The sequence below is a fragment of the Saccostrea echinata genome, unplaced genomic scaffold (assembly GCF_033153115.1).
Source record: "Saccostrea echinata isolate AGI-Se365-2 ecotype Australia unplaced genomic scaffold, CSIRO_AGI_Sech_v1 ptg000033l, whole genome shotgun sequence".
Classification (NCBI taxonomy): domain Eukaryota; kingdom Metazoa; phylum Mollusca; class Bivalvia; order Ostreida; family Ostreidae; genus Saccostrea; species Saccostrea echinata.
Window position 1 is genome coordinate 15949090 of NW_026889782.1, and position 20157 is coordinate 15969246.

The 20157-nt window shown below is 32.8% G+C and overlaps 1 protein-coding gene across 2 annotated transcripts in view; it reads left to right on the forward strand.

Annotated features, from left to right (window-relative positions):
- Nucleotides 1–433: 433 nt before the first annotated feature.
- LOC133198696 (uncharacterized) overlaps nt 434–20157 on the forward strand; it is a 32784-nt gene continuing 13060 nt past the window's right edge. For both annotated transcript variants that reach the window (XM_061334722.1, XM_061334721.1), the window contains exons 1-2: nt 434–884; nt 15296–15496. In XM_061334722.1, the coding sequence (XP_061190706.1) occupies nt 440–884; nt 15296–15496 (646 nt within the window). In that variant the 5' untranslated portion in view covers nt 434–439. The remainder of the gene's footprint in view (nt 885–15295; nt 15497–20157) is intronic.

Consider the following 20157-nt stretch of genomic DNA (forward strand, 5'->3'; position numbering starts at 1 on the left):
CAAGTTTGGTGAATATAAGGTTAATAGTTTAATACTTGGAAATGAGACATGTTCCAAAAACTTTATTCCGGTCGTTCGTCCGCAAAATGCAGGTCAAATTTAGCATCCGAAGGAAGATTGGTTGTGAACACCCTTAGATGTATCATCCATGCAAGTTTGGTCAACATAGGCATAGAGCTTACATATTTAGAACTTTAACCTTCTCCTAGTCCAAAAACCTTAACCTGGTCACTCATGCGGAAAATGTTAGGTCAGATCCATCCGAGCAAGCATGGTGATGTGCATCTTTAGATGTATCATACATGCAAGTTTGGTCAAAATAGTTTCTATGGAAGCATCCTCAGATAGCGTGGGTTAAAGATTGTTTATATTGATTAACCTGGAGCGAATCAGCTTGGATACGAAGCTTCTTGGTACAGGCGTTTAAAAAAAATCCAATATGGCGTGTTTTGTACGTTACAGCGCATTATTTGGAAAATTCCGTATACATACTCTTAAAAATAAACGTCATTTGCACAGTCGGAATGAAAATCTTCAAAATACAGCTTTTAGAAATAACCTGGAACATTACCTTAGTGAACACGAGTATAGTTTAGCAGCTGTTAAAATATACGGAAACCATGAGCTGGAGGAGGAGGATGAAATAGTATCTGAACCATTCTCTGAAACTACATTTTGGAGATTTGGTTGGTACAAACTACACGAAAAAGCAATCGATTCAGGGGATCTTAAAACAACGCTTAAAATACTTGGAGCACGATCGTCAACTATTTTTGCCAAAGGATACGATGCCATCGAACGTTATTTAAGAAACAAGGGTGAATTATCAAATTCACACGAAGAAGTGGCTTTTGCAGCATTGCAAAGATTTTATTCAAACAAAGGTAAAATGTTGATTCTTTTTTAGAAAAATTATTTGATCACATTGCAGGGATCGACATTAACGGTTGTCCGATTGCCCGGGACAAGTAAATTCTCAGTTCGGGCAAGTGAAATTGTCGACGTTCTTGTCCGATCGGGCAAGTGAATTTTTCTCAAACAAATGTACATATTTATTTAGTTTACATTAATTTATAAATAAAACAATAAATTGAACACTTGATTTCCTCCACGCACCTGATAACAATGTTTTTGCATTTGGAATTCCTTGGTAGCGTTTCTGGATTATACCACTCATTTAAAAATCAGGTTCATTATTTTCTTTCGTAGTAAATACGCTCTACGTCTAACAAAGTTTTGTTAATTTCTTATAAGGAAATTAAATTATTTATTCAAGCATAGGATATAAGTACAGTGTAACACGATGTATCCTTATCAAGATAAGATGTATGTTTTGTAGCAACTATCTTCCTAAGCGTTGCTTCACAGTTATCTCTGAAAGCACGAATCACAAAAGGATCCTACCCAAAATAATTTTAAAAATATAAAATTTTATTAAAAGGAAACGGAGGGTTATTGTTGCATGGCAGTGTGTGTAAACAGGTTAAATTTACAAGCACAGTGGTATTCATTTATGTACAAGTGCAACATGCATCGACATTTTTTCGGGTAGCTCAACTTGCCAAATTGACAGTAGTGTATCTTTTTTCTTATAATAACGTTATAGTAATTAATAATTTTCTTTTAAAGTTCTTTCTTAATTTTTGGCAACCAAGTTTCGCATTAGTCAAAGTTTTAGATCACTTGCCCGAAGGGCAAGTGAATCTGAAAGTTAATGTCGATCCCTGGTCACATTCCGGAGATCAGAGAGATTTATATAGATCCGGCACAATCTCTTGATTTAGCTATATAGCTTTAAGCTATTCAGAATAGCTTGATTTAGCTATTTTATCACACTTTTTCTCAAATGTGTTATTTTATCAGCATGCACAAAAAGTCGCACCTTGGTGCAGTGATAATTAATATTCAACTTTGAACTCTTCTGAATACAATGCATGTAAAAATTACTCACCAAATTGCATGTCCTTAAGAGACTTAATTGAACTCATAGTTATAAAAGTTTTGGGGCTATTGATTAGGGACCATACAGTTACTTCTTGAATGAAGTTATAAAGGAGGTCAGTTATTGTCAACAAGATAACTGATTGGTAACAATAGTGATCATACTTATCCACGCCTCAATGCACACAAGGTAGTGTACAGCTACTCAAACAATGGAAATTCATCTTTTGCTTGAAAGTATTCAAAAGCTGCAAAGTTAGAACTATCTCTGATTTGGGTTGCTTTTTTAATTGCCCATAGTACATGTATATGAATAGTTAATAGCGACTTTTTGTCTATTTCTTACAAAAAACATTTTTGTGAAAAACTGCATATAAATAGCTTTATCAAGCTATTCTGAATAGCTTAATAAAGCTAAATAGCTTATTCAAGAGATCTGTTATACTTACAGATTTTAATTTTATGCTAAGTTTGATCAGATCCATGTAAACAAGGGTAGACTTAGTTAAAATAAACTAACCGGGTTAGGGACAGGCTTTCTCTACAGTTGCACACATTTACCATTTTAATGATAGAACATTCTATTTAGGGTAGGCTGTACATACTTATTTATATACTATCATCATGATCATTAGTTACAATACATAGTGTTGTAGTCACTGGGTATGGGATGATACCTGGTAAAGAATCTGGGGGGATAAGACAGCCAAGTGCCCATGCCCATTAGAGGTGAGACGAGATACCGATACATACTGATATTTTCTGCTTAGATACAGTTTACGATACATGCATTGAAATAGGGTAAGTCAGGGTAATTTCGACCACCGTTTAATTTCGACCACAGGAACTCAAAACCACACAAAGATCTACGGAAGTGTTGAGACAAGTTTAATTTATTCAGAATTATAGAAACTATTCCTCAAATTATGTGTCGTAGTATAATTATTCATCGCAAATATGGCTTGATCAGAGATATAAATAATATTTTAACTGTCATTTATGTCTCCAGTTTGACGTTCAAAGTCCCAGTCTTCAGTGCGCTTGATTTGATCAGGGAAATGCAAGAGAGACAACTCGTACAACCTCTTTTTAAGTTTAACTTTGTTCAACAGTCTACAGCACGAGTTAAATTAAAATTGTTTTATTTCTTCTTGGAATATCTTTAAGTTGCAGAATTTTACAAATTTATCTTGGATTTCTCTCAAAATGCACAAGAAACGTCCATTTGATTTTGGTCGAAATTACCCCTACTGATTTTAAGGACGCGGGGTAAATTCGACCACTTATTCTGAAATATACGTGTAAGTTGTCTTCAACAGCTGTTTAATGCAATGCAGAGTTAGATCTTAAATAAAAATAATTATAATATATATGTACAATATTATCTACACATAACCTTTTATATTAAAAAAAATATATCAGATTATTTAATTAACATGTGCATGCCTAGCTATATATATTGTCTGGGCCGTTCACGAGGTTCTTACTTGTAGTCCTGAGTATTCACGAGGGTGCATCACTGATCGAGGTGCGAGAGAACATGGAGTCGGCACTGGCTTTGAATTAATACATGACGAGAGCAATCCTAAAGATTCCAAACCCATCAAATTAACAAAAGAGAGGGTGCAGGCAATATTAAATATAGGTCCCTAACAAAAAAAAAATCAGGTTTTTGTAAATTTTTTCATTATTACGAATGCGTAAACTTTGACGAATAAGACTGAGGCTATCGAAAACCAACGACTCAGGCGTATTAAGATCGTATCACACAGTCCAGGTAAAAAAATCCAAATAGTACCCAAAATATCAGAACAACACACCAAAAGAGCCGCAACAATCTTGAAACAAAAAAAAAAAACTATGATGTTACACGAAATACTGAAATGATTTGTTTGAGTTTAGGTTTTTTTTTTTGGGGGGGGGGGGGGGGTAAGAGGACTTTGCTTCTGTAAATCTTTATTTAATTGACTTATCGAATTTCTCGGGATCTATCTCTCTTAAGAATTAACAAAACACGTAAAATACGTATATTACATGTAACAACGCATTCCAAATGAATGTGTATACGGTAAAAATTAGTGAAGAAAAATATACGCAATTCTAATGCTATGCTCAAACCTTATACATAGATATACAATCTGAATGATTCTGTTGTGAAAAGACGATATTAAATAAAATTCCTTTTGGGTTGGAGAATTTAAAAATCATAACAAAGAAATTATTTGTGGGATCTGAGAAAATTTTATCTATTTGCATAACTATATATCACAATTTTAAATTATAGAGTTGGCGAATAAAAAGCAGAATTTAGAATAAAGAATAAAAATTTTGAAAGATGTCTATAAGACAGCATTGAAAAGCTTATGTAACCCAACCCATATCTTTAGTACTTATCCATTTTACTCTGTTTGTTGAGAGAGATAGAGATAGATATACGTATTTTCTAAATAAGCAATATAGTTTCTCGGACCATAAATTTTGAATAAAATGCGACAGGTAAAGTTTTCTTGCATTGCAAGAGTTATCTTTCTTTTTGATGTTTGTTGTGGTCGAAATTACCCCGAGGCCGGTCGAAATTAACCCATGCGACATGCTTACTTATTTTTAAACCAATCCATTATTTTTTATGCATTTTTAACTCCTAAAGCAGAAAAATCTGAAGAAAAAAATCAATCTCAATTACTTTGAATCTTTTTTAACTAGTACATTTGAAAACAGTCGTGTTTTGTGGATTGAAAGCCACAAATCAGCAAAAGTGGTCGAAATTACCCCACTCTACCCTATTGGTACGAAATGATACACGAATAACCTATCAAAAAAACTGAAAATGAAAGTAGTTGTCCCTGGAAAATGGCGGCTTGTATGAAGCGAAGAGAGGATATTGATATTGAAAACATGCTATAGAACTAACACGTCGTAGGTAATGGGTAAAACATTTTCACTTTTAAGCATCCTCGGATGATAGGACAAGAAATTTAAAGTTCAGTATGTTATTTACAGAAAGTATCATTTCCTTAGCAGGGGATATTTATTAATGTCCATCTGGCATGAACAGCTTGGAACAAAGCATGATTTCTCTAATTTCATTAAAAAGAATTTGAAATTGTGAAATAATTTGTAGACTAATTCTTTTGTAAACTCATCTTGGTTACGAGATATAGACTTTCAGCATTTAAGGTATGTCACTCGTGAAATTAGTTATATCAAGGATTTTTTGAGAAGTATATTTTAGACAAGTACTCGTATAACATGACTCAAAACTGCAAAGAAAATGGGTGGTCAGTTTGCATCTTACTGAGCTAAGGTAAAATTAAGTTGACCTTTTTGCACTTAAATTCCAACTCTTTGGTTAATCACTTTAATCTTTATGATATTTATCAGAATGAGATGTAATTATGGCAATAAATATAATCTTATTTTACGTAAAATAGTTTGAATAATATTTATCATTGGACAAATCATGCAAATTAATGTACAAAAATTATTGTGTGACCTTTTTGCACTAAAAAGTATCATATTTGGGGGTATTAAAAATCTAAATGGGCAAAAAAATATTTTCTTGTATCAAATTTTTTATGACTTAAGGACAGACGATACGTTCCTCAATAATATATAATTTTTTCTAAGATTTTGTCATTGAAGTATTGCTACTTTAACATGTTTACTCACAAAAAAATTAGGTACCTTACCAGGCATTTGTGCAAGATAGCAGAGGATGTTTTTCCTATAAAATCCTTTTGGAAAAAACTTAATTAACCAATAACACATTTTTGTTTCAATTTTTTAAAGACAACTAGAAACCAGTTTAGAAATCAGACGGTAATTAAAATTTTGAATATTTTCCACACAATGCGAAGATATACAAAACAGATATCTGAGGGACATATCATCTGACCTTAAGTGCTGATCAGTTGGAAGTATCCTGTAGTTTAAAATAATAAAAAGAAAAAGTTCTGGTCAGTGATGTAAATTTTGATATTTGTCAAAATATGCAATTTTCAGGCAACAGGGTTTGACATTAACTTTTATGAGTACTAGACCAGTCGGGCTACTTCCCATAATATTTACCAGCCCTGACCATAAAATCATTAGCCCCGACCAAACTTGAAAATGTTCTTTTTATAACCTGCTATTTTAATTTGAAACCATACTATCTTGCGCACGTGTTAAGATATACATTTTGACGACTGTTCCATAGGTCGCTGCCCATTGAGTCAGGTTAAGTGGAATATTATATGCTTTATAGAACATTCAAGGAACTTTAAAAAAATTTTAACATAAATATAAATAAATTAAAGAATGTATTATTCGATAACTTTTCATACCAATTGATACTGATCGAAGCTAGTTTCGATTGCGATTTGTCTATTACAGTCGGGCTAAAAATAGCGATTTTGTCATGCAGAGAAGTTTTCTTTTTCAGAGCGATGGCTCTGTTTACAATTAATCAGAAAATTAAGGAAATTTCTTTAAAAAGTTTTTAGAACATTTGTTTGAAAGACTGAAATGAGGGTTAACATTTATTTCATCCACACGACCAGTTGGTCTAGTTCACGAACATTTGACATGACTGGACCACTCATTTAGTAGACTTGGTCAGTCGGACATGCCTTAATGTCAAACCCTGGGCAAAAACAAGTGTAAATTTTATCTTGACTTCTTTGATATATCTCCATTTCTTAGCAAAGTCTCTTGAGAGAATGTGTAAAATTTCTTCTTAAAATATAAATTGAGACCTATATTTAATATTCCTAGCATAACATAATGGAAAATATTCTCTAAGTAAAAATATATATTTGCATGTTCTCTGTTTTCTCCTACTATGAACCTGCACTCAGCAGTTGCATTCACCATGAACGCAATTGCTTCTGCTATCAGTGCATTTCGTTTGTTTCTTACACTGGTGCAGTACAAGCTACTCCATTTTACAACACATTCAGAAGTATATATGTGGAATGTTGTGTGCAAAAGGGATAAAATTTAGTATTTAAGGCCAGCATTTTTTTATTTTTAGGTTTACAAACCCGCCGCTCAAGTTTTTGAATTTTCAGGAAAAAAATAATTAAAATTGAGAAAAATGTAATTTTTTTCTTTCCGATGTCTAATTTGAGTCGGGATCTAGATTTCAAATTTACAAACTCGTACTTCCTGTTTAAGATAAACATGGCGGGTAAATAAACTTTATAAAGGTAGATCTGCATGGTCCATAGCAGCATCATAGTTTGATTTAGTGTAAAATTTATCGATAGGAGTGCCATTCAAAATGTTTCACCCGTTTAGAGGACAAATGAATTGCTGACGACCTTGTTGCACAATTACATGTTGATGAGATAATTATGTATCCGTATTCATAAGTATCTGCATGTAAATTAATTTCCTCCCACAGGTTAAAAACTGCCCATGGTAGCTATAGCCAGAGACTTTGTTTACGTCTCTCCTATAGCTTACAGTTTAAGCATTAACATTCTTCAGAAAAAAATTTTTATGCATCAGATGTAATGAATAAAACTATTGGAAAATGAAGTCAATTTGAGGGTGAAATAAACAATAGCCTAAAGAAATGAAATATTTCAACTATCAAAGAAAAAAGTATATACAAATTTATCCCATGTTTACCCCTTTATCCCGTGGATATGACTCATTGGATAAATTTTTCATAATCCACAGTTAAGTGCAGTTGTGACGTCACAATCGCGTTAGCGCGATGAAGTAAAATAAAGTGGAGTCCTATATAAAACAGTGTAAAACATTGGTTGTGAAGTATTAAACATGGGATAAAAAGAATCTCCCATGATTTGTAGTTGGATATGACTTTTATCCAACTTGTTGTGTGTTTTTATCCCCTCGCCAAGGCTCGGGGATAAAAAACACACAACTCGTTGGATAAAAATCATATCCAACTACAAATCATGGGAGATCCTATATATATACGGGCATATAGTATCTGTTTTTGAATGTGGCAGCCAGAAAATTTATTTTACACTTGATTGATAAAAAAATTTGATTCCCCTCCCTAACAACCCCTTTCTTTTATATGATAGGAATATTTACTTAATTAAGGTCGCGGGTATATTTTTAGAACAATTTCTACACAATCACTTAACACATATTAAAAAAAAATAAAATGAAGATATATTGAAAGAGTTAAAAATTTGATTTTTGTTTTAATTTGTATTTTGACCAACATATCAAAATTTATATAACTGTCCCCAACTGGCAGACAATGAGATAAACAATTTAAGGTTCTACCTTCCTATTTGTAATCATTGTGTGGCCAGTGGCAAGAAGCCTGTTAGAAGAGCATCAAAAAAGAAGCAAAATTAAATGTACTAAAGTCGATAATTTATCCAAAAAAATAATTTTTTTTTTTTTATTTCCTCCTCCTATGGAACTTTTTCATTCTGGTGTTCATAAACCTAAAAATAAAAAAAAATGCTGGCTTAATGGAATCCTCCGAGAAAAAAGAAATTTAAAATGATGAAGATTATTGATTGAGGTATTTTTAATTTTAAAAAAATTTTAATGGTACTTTTAGTCAACGTGTTTATTTGTAAAATAAAACTTTCTACAAATTAAACAGAGCTCTATATATTTATTTGTTCACTTTTAGCTCTTCTGAGCCAAAGGCTCAAAGAGCTAATGCTATATGGCCATTTGAACGATGTGTGTAGACTTTTTAGAATATGGGCCATAACTCAAAAACCCCTTGGCTAATTATTGTCAAATTTGTCACAGGATATCCTTGGCCCAAGGGCTCCCATTTATACTAAAACTAGGGTTGTGACCCTTAAACAAGGGGAGATAATTAGGAAAATAGAAACAAAAGTACTGGTTGTTAAAAAAATATTCTTCTCAAGAACCACTGGGCAGATTATCACCAAACTTACTCAAAAGGATGAGGATATATTGTAGATTAAAATTTGCATGAGGATTTACCCTGGGGCAAAGGGTGTGGTCTCAAGGTCACTTCAAAGTTGACCAAAAATTACATTTTATTAAAATGTTGATATTTTGCTTTCTATAAGGACTAGGATCATCAAATCTTGTCAGTTGATGCATCTAGGGACCTCATATCATGTTGACTCAAAAGTAGGTCATGGTGACAAACTTTTTAAATTTTGCAGCCATTCTTTCTCGAAATGGTTAAGAGGCATATTTTGAACAATTTAAGGTATGTCACTCGTCAGCCTTTTAGAAAATTTCAGTCAGAACCTCTTACTTAAAAACTATTTATTACAATTCAATCTTTAAAACATATTTAAATTAAACAATGTAAAATGTTCAACATTCAATTAAAAAACTGCTCAAAAATTCATAAAGAAGCAAGATTTATAAGGGACTATTTCTTGTGGTGGAAGGATATTTAGCAGAAAATTCTGCAAATCTACACATTTATTAAATTTGATATCTTGGAACTTTAGCCTCACATACTTTTACTCAGAGAACGTTTTCCGTTATGATTTGCCTGGAATATTAAATATAGGTCTCAATTTATATTTTTACAACAAAATTTACACCTTCGCTCAACAAACTTTGCCAAGAAATGAAGATATATTAAGGAAATTGAGATAAAATTTAAACAGTTTTTTGCCAGAAAATCCCATATTTTGACCAATATTTCAAAATTTACATCACTGACCCCAACTTTTTCTTTCATTATTTTAAACTACTCAATACTTTTGACCAATCAGCACTTAAGTCGTAAAAAGTTTGATACAAGAAAATATTCTATTGCCTATTTAGATTTTTAATAACCCAAATATGAGACTTTTTTAGTGCAAAAAGGTCACACAATAATTTACGTGCATTAATTTGCATGATTTGTTCAATGATAAATATTATTCAAACTATTTTGCGTAAAATAAGATTATGTTTATTGTCATGGTTACATCTGATAACATGCGATTTTGAGTCATACTATATGAGTACTTATCCAAAATACACTTCTCAAAAAATTCTTGATATAACAAATTTCACGAGTGACATACCTTAAGGCCTATGATCATCAAACTTTGTCAGTTGATGTATCTTTGGTCCTCGGGAGTACGTCGACTAAAAAGTAGGTCACCTTGACCTACTTTTTAAATTTTATGGCTTTTTCAAAACAATTAAGGTAATTAATTTGAATACTGAGAAGTTTAGAATCATTAAATCTTGTAAGATGATGCATCTGGGGGCCATAAAACATATTTATTAAAAAGGAGGTCACAGTGACCTACTTTTTGAACTTTGCAGGCATTCGATTTCAAAGCATTTTAGAGGCTTAATTTGGACATTTTAAGCCCTGTGATTATAAAACTTTGTAAGTTGATGCATCTTGGGTCCTCAATAAACGTCAATTGAAAAGTAGGTCACTGTGACCTACTTTTCAATTTATATGACTATAATTAAATATTTCGGGTACTAATTGGCTTAGAATCATCAATTTTTTGGCAGTTGATGCATCTTGGGTCTTTGGAGTAAGTCGACTTAAAAGTAGGTCACCATGACCTGCTTTTGAAAATTTATGGCTTTAATTAAATATTTCAGGAACTAATTGGCTTGGAATCATCAAACTTTGTCAGTTGATTCATCTTGGGTCTTCAGAGGAGGTCGACTGAAAAGTAGGTCACCATGACCTACTTTTGAAAATTTATGGCTTTAATTAAATATTTCTGGTACTAATTTGCTTAGAATTATCAAATTTTGTCAGTTGATGCATCTTGGGTCCGCAGAGTTAGTTGACTGAAAAGGAGGTCACTGTGACCTATTTCAGGGGTTGAAATATACGGTAGCCCGATGCCCGGGGCTAGTCTTTTAAAGCTTGGGCTAGCTAATTTAAATGTCACGATAGTCCGTCGGACTAGCAGAATGGAGAAAAAAATATTGCTATATAATTTATTTTTGCTTTTCTACGAAGACTGGTTTCTTTTGCAGTCATTACCAAAACCCACTGCCACAGGTTTAAGGCTAGTAAAATTGGCTAGGGGCCAGTAAAGTTGAAAATCAAGTCAGTTCTGCAGGATTTTTTAATTAGCAGTGCTACATAACTTATTTATTCCATAGTCTATGTTTATTCCTAAAAATGATCATCTTTTTTTCTTAATCCGAATTTCCTCCATATCTCTGTTCATAAAATTCATGAAGGTATGCCATTACATTATTTTCATTTACTCAGTCAACTAAAGTGTAAGTGTTATATTAGTTATTTTAGATACAAAAATATATTTACACTTGCATTTAAAATATTTAATACAAAAAGAAAAATGAAAAAAAACCTGATAAAGTGTGTCACTCCACTTCAGTCTCAATTAGAGGAGCTAGACTCATGCAGATTTCTTTTCATAAAACAGCACTTTAAATTGAAGATAATGGTTGCACTGCATGTACTTGGGGGGGGGGGGGCCTCCTAATTTCTCGGGGGGGGGGGGGGGGGGGGGGCTGTATTTTCATTGACTGACAGGTCAGTGACGCAAAATGTTTTAGTAAGGACTGCTTTTGATTGAGAACTAGTTTAATTTGTTTTGTGGCCAGAGCATTTGAACCTTTAATTTATGTTTTCATTTTGCTAAAAAAAAAATTGTCAGGCTAGTTAGTTTGAGGTTTGGGCTAGTAATTTTTTACTGATCAGTAGCCCCTGGGCTAGTGGGTTTTTCAGGAAAATTTCAACCCCTGCCTATTTTTGAAAATTTATGGCTTTATTTAAATATATCAGGTATATATTGGCTTAGAATCATTAAACTTTATCAGTTAATGCATCTTGGGTCCTCAAAGTATGTTTCATCTAAAATGTAGGTCATGATGACCTACCTTTGGAATTTCAAGGCTTTATCTAAATATACAGGATACTTAGAGGCTTCATATAGAAGTGATAGGTTGTACAGTTTATCTGAAGAGCAATTCAAGGCTCGTGGGCCTCTTGTTATGCATATTGTTGCAAAAAACGATAACTCTTCACGCTAGGGTTTTTTATGTTCAGACAAAGTGAAATTTCTGTAATAGTGTATCTATTTCAAGAATGATTTTAACTCTTAAAAAGAATTTTAAGAACTTAAGAAACATAAGAAAAACATTCTTAAGTTAAAATCAATGTAAAAACATTCTCTTTTTTCATAATATTGTTATTTATAATTTTCCTCAGAGAGTTTCGATGACAATGACGTCATGGCGCATCACAACAGCATCAAAACAAAAAAATTTAAAAGAATTTGAAAACGGCACGATTTGTATCCAGATAACTGTGGTTAATAAGCAAATACCATATATATTGTATGTGATTTATTGGAGATAAAGTGGATAAATTATTATTAATCAGGTTTACTAATTTTATCGTCATATTTTTGTTCACTGGAGATATTTAGCACCCATGCCCTTATGCAAGCCAGGATTCCCTCTGATATTCTTGACATCACAGAATGTAAATATAAGTAATAAACAAAGATTATTCAGTGAACATGGCGTTATGAATAGCAATAGCTCTGCTGGCATATTTTTTAAAACGGGAATACACATATTCCAATATTTATTATAATTTTTTTAATAATTTTTACATAAATTTTAAATAATTTACTGTTAGTAAATGGGTTCATTATTTCATTCATATAATTATTTTATTTTCATTGAAAAATGTTTTATTCCACAAGCAACTTCATTTTAAAGTTAAACATCCCCCCCCCCCCCCAAAAAAAAATCAAAACATCAGACATGTCAGAGCATGATTTGAATATTTTCCTTATTAAACATTCCGTTTAAAGAGATCCTCGTTGCCTTTTAAATAGCATACAGTTCCCCATATTTAGTATGCATACTTGGACTTAAAATTTTTAAGACCACGGTGAAAATTTAAGTAAATGAAATATATGGAGATAACGAACAGTATTCAAGCTCAAAAGTCCAGTAAGTAAACTTAATTTTTTATGTAGAGTACCAAATTTTTGCAAGTGTAAAAAGAAACTTCTTTCCATTGTCTTTCATTATTCGTTCTCAAAAAAATTGTACAATGACCCACTCTTAGACTATTTAAAAAATGTAGTTATTGCATCCATTTTGTGTCAGATTTTTTGAAAATTGAGGTTGTTGCTGTTAATCAGAATCAATTTCGCTGTTACAATATTCAGATATTGTCAATTTTGTATGCAAATGGTAAAGCAATACATAGATTTAACAAAAATTGAAATTTAAGAAAAATGAATTTATTGATTTTTCATTGGTCGTTATGTAGGCATAATGGTTCGGCTTATCCCCCAGTTTCTTTTATACTTGGCAAGGTGAAGCTTACTTAGCAGGTATTATTACTTATTAGGTTTGTCACTGGCTGTCTACAGAAATATAACAGGTTGATCAATCTCGTAGGTGAATCGGCTCCACCTCATCATCTATGAGATTGATCAACATGCTATATTTCTGTAGACACTAGACAGACAGTGACAAACCTGACCCCCGTTGTATAATGGGCCTGCAAGAAGTGGTGTTAAAGATGATTTTTGTATTTAATTTAATTTAATTTAATTTAATTTAAAATTTCATGTTCCGACATCTCGACTATCGTTATCGTCAATAGAATGTTTTGTCCAATTTCATAGCTTGTCAGTGTTATTATTAAACTTGCATAGATGGTGCATCTAAGGATGAAAACTTCCAGGTTTGCTTTGGATGTTGGAACTGACCAAAATTTTCTTGACTAGTAAACAGGTTAAAAGTTTTTTCAAGCAGGTCTGTTTCCAAGTAGCTATAAGTCCTACTTAAACCAAACTTGCATTGATATTGATCTTTGGATGAACATTAACTAGAAAAAAAATATGATGTGAAATTTGCCTTATGCATAGATAACATTTGTCGAGGTGAGTTTCGTAATCTTTGATTACCTATGTTTGAATTTTGTGAGCATTCATTTTCAAATTGATTTGGAGTCATATTTTGGACACTTTAAAGCTTTTGATCATTAAACTTTTTCAGCTGATGCATCTTGGGTCCCCAAAGTACATCATTTGAAAAGTAGGTCACTGTGACCTACTTTTTGAATTTTATGGCTTATCTTTTTCAAAACATTTAAGGTCATTATTTCAAATACTGAAAAGTTTAGAATCATCAAACCTTGTAAATTGATCTTTGGGCCTTGAAACATATTTATCAAAAAGTAGGTCACAGTGACCTACTTTTTGAATATTGCAGACATTCATTTTCAAATTGATTTAGAGGCATATTTTGGGCACTTTCATACCCATGATCATCAAACTTTGTCTGTTGATGCATATTGGGTCTCCGGAGAACGTCAACCAAGAAGTAGGTCACCATGACCTACTTTTTAAATTTTATGGCTATATTTAAATATCACAGGTACTAATTGGATTAGAATCATCAAACTTTGTCAGTTGATGCATCTTGGGTCCTCGGAGAACGTCAACAAAAAAGTAGGTCACTGTGACCTACTTTTGAGATTTTATGCTATATTTAAATATTTTGGATACTAATTAGCTAAGAATCATCAGTCTTTGTCATTTGATGCATCTTTGGTCCTTTGAATGTGTCAACTAAAAAGGAGGTCACAGTGACCTACTTTTGGAATTTCAAGGCAATATATAAATATTACAAATAATAAGAGTCTTAAAATCATCAAACTTTGTCAGTTGAGGCATTTTGGGGTCTAGTAGTATGTTTACCAAAAGTTTTGAATCTGATAATCTGATGGCTATATCTGAATATTTAAGATAATAAGGGGCTAAGAATCATCACACTTTGTCAGGCCTCTTTTTTTTTTTTTTTTTTTTTTTTTTTTTTTTTTTTTTTGAATAAAATGAATGAAACTCCAAAATATCTAAAACTCACTCAATTTGACATATTTTAATTTTGTCTTTATATGTATATATATAAATATATATAGTTACATGTATGTAAACACTCCTGATTTTCAGAACCTATTTTGTTTGTTTTGTATGTTGTTTAACGTCCCTCTCGAGAATTTTTAACTCATATGGAGATGCTACCACTTGCCGGTGGAGAGCTGCAAATTTTGTCCTATACTTGGCACTTACGGCCATTGAGCAGTGAGGGATCTTTTTCGTGCCAGCACCTACTGCGACACGGGACCGCGGTTTATACATCTCATCCGAAGGACCGGTCTCCACGTCCCACAGTGGGATTCGAACCCGCGACGTAAGGATCAACTCCTTACACCGCGACTCTAGAGCAGACGCTCTAACCACTGCGCCATGCGGACGACTCAGAACCTATTAATCATGATATTAAGGCTGGGACATGCCACCTTAATGCTTTGTGCTTATTGATTGAGAATTTTTTTTTGATAGTTATTTGCACTGGTTGCTTGATTGGTCTTTTTTTTAAAATTAAAAATCACAAGTTTTTGTTTCCTTTTTAGAGTATCATGAAAGCAGATTGATGAAATTGCGACACAAAATGTCGGAAACGCATGTAGCATCAATCATTTCACAACATCTGCTCTCCCAGTTGCTCCCATACCCATCAAATTACTTTTTGGATAGTATTCACACCAAAGGCAAATCAGATGGTTGTCCTTGTGGATGTGGAGAACTTATTCACTATGGAAGCACACAGCTTGGTGAGTATACATCTTTTTTCCCTAAAAATTATCGATTTTTTTTTTTTATTTATTTATTTTTTCATCTTAATACAAACATGAAGTTTTTATTACAGCATGAAGTATTTAACTTCTTCTTTTTTACACACCATTCGCTCTCACTCTCTCACTCACACTCATTCATTTTGATTTGTTCTTATATTTTAACAGAAAGAGAAAAAAAAATATCATTATAAATATACTAAAAAGAAAAAAGAAAATTCTCACATATTGTAACAGACTGTAACAGTTATATAATAAGTTACTTATTAACATTGCCAAATAAACATTTCCAGTTTTGCCAGGTATTATTGAACTTTTGCGTTTCCAAATTCTGGCTTGCAATATATTTTTCAACTCTATATCTATTGTATAAGTGAAAGAGAAGTTCCAGGAGGTTTGGCAATTTGCCTTTTTTTTTAGACAGGAAAAAGTGTATTGTTTTGTATGCATGATCAGAAAATTTACAACTCTATTACCTTTAGATGTTCACCTAATACAATGTTAGTCACAAAAATTATCACAAAAATTAATAACAGTGAGTCTTGTTTAATCCCCACTTTGTTTATTCCAAAATCTTGCTAAACATGCTAAATACATATAAACCTTTAATAAATGCAATTTTAGCTTACCTGAGCCAAAGGCTCAAGTGCTTTTCTAATTGAAATTTGTCCGTTGTCTGTCTTTGTCATTGTTGTTGTTGTTGTTAACTTTTCACAAATTCATTTTTTTTCTCAAGAACAACTAGGCCAATTTCAACCAAACTTAGCACAGAGTTGGTAAAGGGGATTCAAATTTGTTCAAATGAACCCTCTTCCAAGGGAAGATAATTCAAAAATAATGAAAACTGGGTGGGGTTATTTAACAATCTTTTTTCTCAAGAACCACTGGACCAGAAAAGATTAAACTTAAGTGAAAGCTTCCTGACATAGTGAAGATTCAAATTTGTTCAAATCATAACCCCAAATGATAGGGTGAGGCCACTTTGGGCGATCGAAGTTTTACATTGGAATACTTAGGAAAAATCTTAAAAAATACTACGAATGCTAGCCCTTGATTCCCGCCTATATTTAAAACTCATTTAATTCAATATAAATGGCAATTTGGCCATTAAAACTTATTTAGATGCAAAGAAGAGTTCATTAGTATTTAATTAATAATTTTAAAAAACAGTGTCAGAAAGTTAAATACTCTTATTTACAAGTCATTTCATAAGGCGCAGGAAAAATTTATTCATTGAAATCAGGCTTTTTATAACAATTTTACTACACTAGATTTTCAAACATTCATGAAAATTGATAATTGACCATTGAATCTTTCAGTATGTCTACATGTAACTTATCTAAAATTCAACATATATGATGGATAAATTACATATTTAGGTCACCTGGTCACTCAGGTGACCTATTGGTATCTGATTTTGTCCGTCGTCGTGCATTACGTGTCATGCATTAACATTTGAATATTTTCAGCTTCTTTTCTGAAACTGCTCATTGACAACCAATTTTGGCATATTTATTGGTGAAGGGGAACAAAAATTATGAATTTCATGGTCCTTGGGGCCTGAGAGGTGGGGCCAAAACCACTAAAATTAATGCAATCTTTAAAAATCTTCTTTACTCCTGGACACCAAGCAGTCATTGTAATAAGCATTAAGCCCGCTATCAAAATTGTGAAATTCATGGCCCCTGGTTCAGGGGTTCTGGTGCTAGGGCAAGGCTCTATTGAATATATAGTGAAAATATATTAAAATATTTCTTTAAAAATCTTCTCCTCTGCTCCTGGGTATTAAACTAATAAACTATGTATAAAGTTATGATGAGGAAGGATGCCTCTTCCAAAATTATGAATTTCATGGCCCCTGGGTCAGGGGTTCTGGTTTTAGAGTTGGGCTCTAATGATTATATAGTGAAAATGCATTTATTCTTTGAAAATCTTCTCCTCTGCTCCTGGGTATTAAGCTGATATACTATGTACATAGTTAAAATGAGGAAGGATGCCTCTTCCAAAATTAGGGTGGGGCTTTATTGATTATATAGTGAAAATGCATTAATTCTTTGAAAATCTTCTCCTCTACTCCTCAGAGTATCAAGCTAATGAAATATGTATATAGTTATGATCTAGGAAAGGGTGCCTGTTCTAAAATTGTGAATTTTATGGCCCCTGTGTCAGCACACTGTTCAAGACATTATTGGCTATTCAGTTGTTATCAGGCATTTGGTGCAAGGTAAGCAATGTTTAAAAAACTTAGGTGATTTTAATTTTCTTAATTCATCGATAATTGCATACTTCAGCAAATAAAGTTTGTGATCTTTGGCAGATAACTGATTATACTTTCAGCAGTTAAAAGCACAAATCAAATCACTCTCTTTCAAAGATCTACAGCTCTTTCAAATGATATTTTATAAAAAATTCGGAATATGTTAAAACATTTTAGCTATTTTTGAAGTCAAAAACAGTATATTCTATTAAACAAAATGGTTTGTTTATTCTTTGGACATTCATATCCTTCAGATAAGCAGACTGAGATCAAAAATCCAAATTAAGGGTTAGTTAACCAGCGTTTAAAATGCCTCAGGTGAAAACGTTATAGTCAACAAGGTTGATGTTGCCGGATAATTAAGATTTTACGGGTGTACGTTATCTGAAACTCAGGTTTAAAAGTTTCCTTCAGCTTCAGAAACAGATTGGAAAAAAGTCCACTATAATCTGTCAATTCTTGAAAATAGCAACGTGTAGTGTTTTAAGTGATTTTTGAAAATTTTCTAGCTATCCATTGTTAGTTTGTTTTAATAAACTTGTATATAAATATATATTATAATTATGAGTTTATAATAGAACTACCTATCTATTCAATCATTTTTCTGTTTTCCATTAAAGATAGCCACTATTAGCTTCAGGCGGTTTCGGACGTAAATGTACTAATCTATAGAATGCTTTAGTTAGTCATGTCTTCCAATCTATTACGTCATTTTTGAAAAACATCATCACTTCAAGTGCCCCCATTCGTCAGCTCAGTCAGTAGAGCACTCGCTCCGTGATCAGAAGGTCGTGAGTTTGAATCTCGGCCATTACTAACCTCAGTCGATAAAAAGTAGGTAGCAACTGTTCCTTCGTCATGTGCTCGGCACTTTGAAATGAAAGTTACGGGGTTCTTCGGATGAGACCTTAAAAACCGAGGCCCCGTGTCATGGCAGGCATTGGCACAAGAAAGAACCCTCGCTGCTCAATGGCCCTGAGTGCCAAATAATATACTTATTATAACTAATACCTGTACTTAGTACTAACAAGGGGAACAACGATGGCTAAGGGTAGATCAAAATGCAAAGACAATGATTTAAGATGAAGCAAGGAAAACAGAGACAAAAACAAAGAACAGCTAAAAGGCAACATACAGAAAACTAACTTAAAGATTAAATTACTGTGAATTCAGCAATTATTGTGATGCTTTCATATTGCGAATAATGCAATGTAAGAATCCAATAATTAAATCTGGTATTTGTATTTTGGTTACATCAGAGATTTATTATTCAGAGAATTTAAAACTAATACCATATTTTTGAACAGGTCAAGATCATACACATTTTAGTGATTATGAGAAGTGCCAAAAACATCCCCCCCCCCCCCCCCAAAAAAAATAATTTTTTAAAAATTACATATTCTAAAAGGAGACAAATAATAGCCAAAAATTAGAATTGTGTGCCTGCCACTTTCAATATTTAGATTTAATGAAGATTTCTGTTGTTTCTTTACACTTTCCTAACCATAACAACCTTTGTTTCCGCTAGCAAAAACCGAAATTTCCAATAACAAAGTGAACCATTCAACCATATTTCCGATAACATCCTGAAATTTAAAAACGGATAATTTTTACCCTTTAATTGCATATTTGCATGATTCTGGCGATGTCATAGTGTGGACAATAGTTGATGTAATTTAATTGTAAGAATTTTGAAGAAATGAGCTATATGCAGCAATGCCAATAGGAAAAAACTGGCAAAATATACAGACCCTGAAACGTGCTACTACCCCAAAAAAGCGTGTGACATTCGTGCGCTTTTCGTTTCGTGCAAACCGTGTAGCGTCTCGTGTAAACCGTGCAGCATTTCGTGCAAACCGTGTAGCGTTTCGTGTAAACCGTGCAGCGTTTCGTGTAAGCTCCAAAGCGTTTCGTGCAAACCGTGTAGCGAGCGTGCGAGAAGCGTGTGAGAAACGTGCGACTTTCGTGTAAGAACCGTGTGAGAAACGTGCGACTGCGACTTTCGTGTAAGAACCGTGTGAGAAACGTGCGACTGCGACTTTCGTGTAAGAACCGTGTGAGAAACGTGCGACTTTCGTGCAAGAATCGTGTGAGAAACGTGTAGGATTCATTCGGAACTCATTTTATTTTAAATATAGCTATTGATGGACCAACATGTCATTCTGTGTTGTTTGTAACTAATATTATTCGAATATATCATACCGGTGGTATTTTAAGAGAGAAAAACTACGGAAACAGCAAAATAAAATTACTCAGTAATATTTGTTTGATTTTCTTTCTTTTTTTACTTAAATAAAGAAGGAAAGAAAATATGTTCAAAGTAATTAATTATACTCATATCAATTTTAAGGTATTTGATTCAGTACATTTTTAAAGGAAGCAA